General features: G+C 35.6%; 1 protein-coding gene across 1 annotated transcript in view; it reads left to right on the plus strand.

Annotated features, from left to right (window-relative positions):
* LOC115209115 (intraflagellar transport protein 122 homolog) overlaps positions 1–771 on the plus strand; it is a 35,328-nt gene extending 34,557 nt beyond the window's left edge. The window contains exon 5 of the mRNA XM_029777244.2: positions 595–771. Within this exon, the coding sequence (XP_029633104.1) occupies positions 595–678 (84 nt within the window). The 3' untranslated portion in view covers positions 679–771. The remainder of the gene's footprint in view (positions 1–594) is intronic.
* Positions 772–8,900: the final 8,129 nt, after the last annotated feature.

Here is an 8,900-nt window from a genome sequence, read left to right on the forward strand (position 1 = left end):
TCTGGCAAGGTTTCTACAGCTGGATACCCTTTCTAATGCCAACCACTCCAAGAGTGTAGTGGGTGCTTTTTACACATACTCTTTTACTTGTTTCAGTCATTTGACTGTGGCCATGCTGGAGCACCGCCTTTAGTCGAGCAAATCGACCCCGGGACTTATTCTTTGTAAGCCCAGTACTTATTCTATCGGTCTCTTTTGCCGAACCGCTAAGTGACGGGGACATAAACACACCAGCATCGGTTGTCAAACAATGCTAGGGGGACAAACAGACACACAATAATATACACTCACACTTATATATATATATACATATATACGACAGGCTTCTTTCAGTTTCCGTCTACCAAATCCACTCACAAGGCATTGGTCGGCCTGGGACTATAGCAGAAGACACTTGCCCAAGATGCCACGCAGTGGGACTGAACCCGGAACCATGTGGTTGGTTAGCAAGCTACTTACCACACAGCCACTCCTGCGCCTATATGCGCCTTTATCATTATGTTTTATATTTATTATTTGAATGCATTCTTCTTAAATATTTGCCTGTCTGTAACATCCATGATATTTGTAATTTCATCCGAATTCCCATTCCAGCTGTTCCACACTGATGATTTTGAGCTGAAATATCTTCAATTCGGCTACTGTCCTTTTTGCCGAGAAAAGCACCGAGAAGGATGAAACAAATGAAGTCTGCAGACTTTAACAGAACACTTGTATTTAGTAAATGATATTTATTCAATATATTCAAAATAAAAAAGAAACAAATTATTATCAGGAGAATCGTTTTGCTTATTTATTTTTGTGCGTTTGTCAAAAGCGAGAAAAAAAAAAAATAATGAATAAAATGAATAAAAGACTTCTTCGTATCATTTGTCTTATCATTTCATTCACCATTATTATTATTATTATTATTATTATTTATATTTTATTGCCATAATTTTTTTGTTTTTTTTTTGTTTATCTTCATGATGTAATCATTTTACTTTTTTTTTTTTTTTCATTTTTCTTATGGTTAAAGCTCCTCCTGTTTCAAACGGATGCTGACTGAAAATGATGATAAGATGCTGATGTGATCAATCTTTTCTTTGTCTTCTCTATCATCAACACCATCATTATCATCATCATCATCATCATCATAATCGTTGTTAGCTTCGTTATCATCATCACCACCACCACCATCATCATCATCATCATCATAATCGTTAGCTTCGTTATCATCATCACCACCACCACCACCACCATCATCATCATCATCATAATCGTTATTAGCTTCGTCATCATCATCATCACCACCATCATTACATCCTTGTCATCTCCACCACCAATGTCATCATCATCATCAATACCATCATCATCATCATTACCACCACCACCACCATCATCAGTATCATCATCGTCATAATCGTTGTTAGCTTCGTTATCATCATCACCACCACCACCACCATCATCATCATCATCATCATCGTTAGCTTCGTTATCATCATCACCACCACCACCATCATCATCATCATCATCATCGTTATTAACTTCGTCATCATCATCATCACCACCATCATTACATCCTTGTCATCTCCACCACCAATGTCATCATCATCATCAATACCATCATCATCATCATTACCACCACCACCACCATCATCAGTATCATCATCGTCATCATCATCATCATAATCGTTGTTAGCTTCATTATCACCACCACCACCACCATCATCATCATCATCGTCATCATCATCATCACGACCATCATCGTCATTACCACCACCACCGCCGCCACCCCCACCCCCATCACCACCATCATCATCATTATCATCATCTGTTCACTTTCCATGCTGACGTGAGTTGGATGTATCTTGTTTTTTACTTATGGAAATGACCATCATCATCATCATCATCATCGTTTAACGTCTGTTTTTCATGCTGGCATGGGTTGGACGGCTTGACAGGAGCTGCTAAGCTGAAGAGTTGCACCAGGATTCAACTGTCTGTTTTTGGCATGGTTCCTATGGCTGGGAGCCCTCCCTAATGCCAACCACTTTACAGAGTGTATTGAGTGCTTTATACATGGCATTGGTTTGGGTGCTTTCCTAAGTGGCTCTGGCATGGGTGCTTTTTATGTGGCATTGAACAGAAAGTCAGTTATGCACTGTTGTTTACAGCACTGAAATTTCGGTAGTTTTCTGTATAAAGTTTCAGCAGAGAAAAGAGAAAATGAAAAGTTGTAAGAAAACAATGATAGGACCATTAACAGCAGTTATTAGACATGAGTGACAGATATTTGGTGAGCCTTACATTAACCCTCATTGAGCCAACCTTACATATTTATGTATGTATATACAAAAATATACACACACACACATATGTGTATTTATGGAGATGTACTTGCATAGCAAGTGACCTGATCTGAGATTGTGTGCTGGAAAGAAAACAATTCCAGCTTGGAAGGTGTTTATAAGCCATTTAAGAAACACACAAAACCCATTAGATTCACTTCAACATTTAAATTTAATTTGTCAAAATATTTTCGTCACTTTGAGATCGCGACCTGTTCACTGACAAAATTCCGTGCTGCATCTCTTGTTTATATATATGTATATATAAGGCGGCGAGCTGGCAGAAACATTAGCATGCTGGGCGAAATGCTTAGCAGTATTTCGTCTGTCTTTACATCCTGAGTTCAAATTCCACCAAGGTTGACTTTGCCTTTCATCCTTTCGGGGTCGATAAATTAAGTACTAGTTGCATACTGGGGTTGATCAAATCGACTGGCCCCCTCCCCCAAAATGTCAGGCCTTGTGCCTAGAGTAGAAAAGTATGTATATATATATACATACATATATATATATATATCTTTCTATATATATATATATATATATATATAGTGATCACTAAGAAAAATAGTCTAATAATGTAGGGTTTCTTGTATGTGTATGGGAAAGCCTACTTTTTTCTGTCAAGGGCTTATACGCACCATTATTAGACTATTTTCATTAGTCATTTGCAAGGTGATCACTATGAGCTTTAAGCTTATAACAAAATACCATTATTATTATTTACAGAATTGTGAAACTGAACACCTCTTAACAAAACCATTCATATATATATATATATATGTATGTATATATATATATGTGTGTGTGTATTTAGGGATAACCAATATGCTAGAAGGAGATCACATACAATCTAACTACAAAGAAAAGAATGTTCTAGTTAGATTGTATGTGATCTTCTTCTAGCATATTGGTTATCCACCTAGTGGTTATCCCTAAATATACACATATATTGCAATTTTTTCTGATTTTTCAGATTTTTCTATATGCTAAGCTGCTGGTTTTAAATTGATATTAATTAAATTAAAATTCAATGTATCACCCTCGTTATTTAAATTATATATATATATATACTTTATTCAAAAGCAGCAGAAAATTCAACAAAACCTGTTACTCTGAGTTTCACGGGAACTTGAAACTCAGAGTAACAGGTTTTGTTGAATTTTCTGCTGCTTTTGAATAAAGCATATTACTCTACCACTGCTTTTGAGTACTATTTTTCCACCTTGTTTCACATTTATGTGTTTTCTCCGGTGTATATATATATATATATATATATATATATATATATATATTCACACACACATATATATTTGACCCATGCCAACATAGAAGGCGGACATTAAGCAATGATGATGATAATATACAACAGGCTTCTTTCTGTTTCCATCTACCAAATCAACTCACAAGGCTTTGGTTGACTCAAGACCACAGTAGAAGACACTAGGTGCCATGCAGTGGGACGGAACATGAATCCATGTAGTTGGACATCAAGCTTCTTATCACACAACCACACTTGCACCCACAAGCCATGCCCCACACCTACAAGCCAAGCCTGTGCCTATTGCACACTTCAAATAACAAACCTCATATCTCAATATATAAATACTATGAATGAATGACAGAATCATTTTTATTTTATTTCATCCGTTCACTTGTCAATGAATGTCTGTATTCTTGGATATATATCAATAAAGTGATGTGTGTGTGTGTATGTGTGTTAAATCTGATTTAAGTTTGATTCTATGACAGTCTAGAAAGAGGTGCATTAAAATATCAATGCAGCTTAATATGATGGGATTGCATTACCGTTATAAGTTGGACCAAGTTTGTGCATTATATTCTGGTTTGCCACAGATAATCCATAGCTGAACTCTGTTATTATCATCGTACTTGTATATAGCTCAAGTAAAACCCACCCAAAATGTTATTATCCGCTTAGGAGATAAAGCTTTATCCCTGGCACATTTTAAAGGATTAGGTGTTTTTCTACGGAGCAGAGAACTGGAAAGATGGCATTTAGAAGTAAACAACTTAAAACAACTCCCAGCCAGAAAGTGATGGACAAAGTACTTTGGTTTAATAATATAAACTGAGGATTGTCAAGTTACCAAGTAAATTAATTAAGAATTAGAAAACCATAATATCTTACCTTTTACTTGTATTAGTTATGAGACCGTGGCCAGGCTGGGGCACCACCTTGAGGAATTTTTAGACAAATGAATCAATCCCAGGAATTATTATTTTTTTTTTTTAAGCATAGTATTTATTCTGCATCATTTATATTACTCTTTTACTTGTTTCAGTCATTTGACTGTGGCCATGCTGGATCACCACCTTTAGTTGAGAAAATTAACTCCAGGACTTATTCTTTGGAAGCCTAGTACTTATTCTATCGGTCTTATTTGCTGAACTGCTAGGTTATGGGGACATAAACACACCAGCATCGGTTGTCAAGCGATGTTGGGGGAACAAACACAGACACACAAACATATACACACATACATATATATATACATATATACGACAGGCTTCTTTCAGTTTCCATCTACCAAATCAACTCACAAGGCTGTGGTCAGCACAAGGCTGTAGTAGAAGACACTTGCCCAAAGTGCCACTTGGTGGGAATGGACCTGGAACCATGTGGTTGGTAAGCAAGCTACTTACCACACAGCCACTCCTGCGCCTATATATAGCTCAAGTAAATTATTGTTTCCATAGGACGGTTATGTCCTCCTCATCTTGTTTGTTGTTACCACAGTGTTTCAGCTGATTTACTCTCCAGCCTTCATCAGGTGTCCTGGTAGCATTTTGAACCCAATCCTGGGTTCTCATTCCTAAGAATGTTGTTATTATTATTATTTATTCAAGGCACTGAAACAAACATTTCACCTGGCGTGCTAGCGATTCTGCCAGCTCGCCTTCTTCACAATCATGATAATAATAATAATACTATAGAAACGATTGAGGTAACTCCTCCTGAAGATATAGAGTCAAAATTAAAAGAAGAGTGCCATTATTATCTAGTGTTATCTTTTAATTTTGACTCTATACCTTCAGGAGGAGTTACCTCAATCCTTTCTATATTAACCAAAATTCAAGTACATATTTTTTGAACCAGTTGAAGACACACAAGATGTCGAAATATCGTTCACTAGATGACAATGGCACTCTTCTTTTAATTTTAACTTAATAATAATAATAAAAATAATAATAACAACCATCCTTTCTACTGTAGGCACAAAACCTGAAATTTTGTGGGAGGAGATAAGTTGATCGCATCAACCCCCAGTACTTGATTGGTACTTAATTTATCGACCCCGAAAGGATGAAAGGCAAAGTCGACCTCAGCGGAATCTGAATTAAGAACACAAAGATGGACGGAATGCTGCCAAGCATTTTGCCCGGTGTGCTAGCGATTTTTCACAATAATAATAATAACACTACTACTACTACTAATAATAATTTTTACTCTAGGCAAAAGGCCGGAAACTTTTGGGGAGAGGGCCAGTTGATTAGATCGATCCCAGTACGCAACTAGTACTTCATTTATATCAACCCCGAAAGCATGAAGGACAAAGTTGACCTCGGCGGGATTTGAACTCAGAACGTAACGGCAGACGAAATACCTATTTCTTTACTACCCACAAGGGGTTAAACACAGAGAGGACAAGCGGATTAAGTCGATTATATCGACCCCAGTGCGTAACTGGTACTTATTTAATCGACCCCGAAAGGATGAAGGCAAAGTCGACCTCGGCGGAATTTGAACTCAGAACGTAAAGGCAGACGAAATACAACAAAGCATTTCGCCCGGCGTGCTAACGTTTCTGCCAGCTCGCTGCCTTAATAATAATAATAATAATAATAATAATAATAATAATAATAATAATAATATAATAATAATAACAACAACAACAACAAAGAAGATGATGATGACGACGACGACGACGATGATATAGGAAATTTATAGAAATTGCTACAGTACGTAATCAGAATATTTTCAAGAGAAGTAAAAATATGAATTTATGCAATATGTTTTATTATTATTTTTTTCTTCTTTAATTTGATCAGCTATTGTTGCCATTGCTTTATATGGACATGTGATATTATTGCCGAGTTTAGGTCTTAATTGGTCTCGTGGCAACAGTGTTCGAGAAACTTCTTTTTGGTTTCTCTGCTGCTGCAGGCAATACACATTAGTTTATTTCATCGGAATGTGGCCGTCTGTACGACTAACGAAAGAATATAACAACCATTGCTATACACAGTTTATGGTAAGAACGTATAAAACAACGAGTGTGTGTATTTTTGATCAATAAATATACGGACTGTTGCCATAGTAACAAAGCTAAAGCACGCAGAGTGAAGCCGCTCGGCAAAGATTGGCCTTGATCTCTGCTGTGCATGCGCACTAAGTTTTAAGGCTATAGCTCACTTCCGCGAGCGAGCTGGCAGAGACGTTAGCACGCCGGGCGAAATGCTTTGTGGTATTTCGTCCGCCGCTACGTTGAGTTCAAATTCCGACGAGGTCGACTTTGCCTTTCATCCTTTCGGGATCAATTAAATAAGTCCCAGTTATAATGCCTAATTTCAGATATCATTTTAATATGTTCAGTCCTATCTATATTTATAAACTACGGTTATAATTTTTAAGTGACATCAACTCCCATTAATACATCACTTAAGTTTAAGAAATAGATACTTGTTTATATGTTTGTATGAAAAAACTTTTTCATTTCTCAAATTAATACGGTTTCCTTTTCTTTTCATTATTTTATAATTTTCTTCTAAGCATAACCTGCAGAATTTATTATTCATTTTGTAACTAGGTCCATGTGCAAAAATCTTACATTTAATTGAGTAGTTAACTTTATTTCTTTTTAGTTGCCATATTCTTCTTGATAATCCTGTACTATTCATTTTATTTTGGTCCCTAAATGTCGATTCATGATTCGCTATTCTGAATTTAACCCAGTTCTCTGTCGACCCAATATAGAAAAACTTACTCATGTCTTGTGTAGTTATTGTCGCCTAGTATACGACGCTTTTTCTTCTGCAATCACCGTTTAACTTACATCTTCCAGGGTCTCTACAATTAAAGTTTTTATTTTGCAAGGAATTTGTAATATTATTCTCTTTTATAGATTCTTAATTTCTTATGACTGTATAGGTGTTTTTATATTTAACCATATTATTCTTATTATTTTTTCTGCCTTTTTGTTATAAGTTTTATTATCCATTATATTATTTTCATAGAATTTATCCTGTTTTCTGTTATTTATTGATGATATTATCCTAAATAGGTTTGGAGAAATAGAGAATCCAAATCTTATATATTTACCATTAAATATTCTTTATAAATACATAAGAATTACCGATCTAGTAATATAATGATGACAAAGAAAAAACTCAAGGTAATAAATTCAAAAAATCTTATTGTTTTGATTTTTAATTTTTAATTATAACCCATTCATGAGTAAAAAAATACTTTATATGATAATAATATGCATTTTTAAAATTATATCATGGTCTTTTTGACAGAAACGACTGTCTAGGTTAACTGAATAAAAGAAATATCCACCATTATCATCAAAATTTGCTTAATTTCATTTTATTTGATGACATTTATTGAACTCGGTTTCATGAATTAATTCTTATAATGAACATTTGCATATATATATATATATAGCAATTAAGGGTAAAACTAATTAATTACGAAGTAAATTCGGTATGAAAACAGGACCGTTATACGGTAAATTCTAGTAATACTAATATTGAGGGGTCAGCAAAAGAAATGCATCACCACATACCGAAGTTCAGAAATAGCAGCCAAAATCTAAGCCATTTCTTCTACTTAAAAAAAAAGGGATATTCTTTACTTAAATCCTGATTCCGAAACGCGCGTCTATGGATAATCGGATATTGATTGATTTTCGTTACGTTACCCTCTGCCTGGATGAATAAGATTCAAGTATTATGGTTTCTCTGGTAGACCCCTTTTTTTAAGTAGAAGAAATGGCTTAGATTTTGGCTGCTATTTCTGAACTTCGGTATGTGGTGATGCATTTCTTTTGCTGACCCCTCAATATTAGTATATATATATATATATATAAGCACGTATAGTGAAGCTGCTTGGAACAGATTGATCTTGAGTTCTGGTGTGAAAGCACGCTAAGTTTTAACATTCTAGCTCCTATCTGCTGTCTACAGCAGTACTTCGAAAGAAGGTATGTAGTGTATGATCGTCGCATTGACAGAGAAAGTTGAGCAGACAATCTGCACTGAGGCCTACGCAAAGCTATTCAAAAAATTCTCACCATTCTCGACACAATCAAAGAGATCTTGTGCAACTGAAACCCAAGTGTCTTTTTGGTCAGCTGAAAGCAGTTTTGGAACAAACTTGGCAGACACGCGTCTCATACCCAAATCTTGATTGATAATGGACAGAACTGAACTGTAACTAATCTGCACATCTTCTGATAACTCACGGATGGTAATTCAACGATTTCCTCTCACAGCTGCACGTACATTTGCGATGCTATTCACAGTTCTGCTGGTTCCGGGTCTCCC

The sequence above is a fragment of the Octopus sinensis genome, linkage group LG3 (assembly GCF_006345805.1).
Source record: "Octopus sinensis linkage group LG3, ASM634580v1, whole genome shotgun sequence".
Taxonomy (NCBI): Eukaryota; Metazoa; Mollusca; class Cephalopoda; order Octopoda; family Octopodidae; genus Octopus; species Octopus sinensis.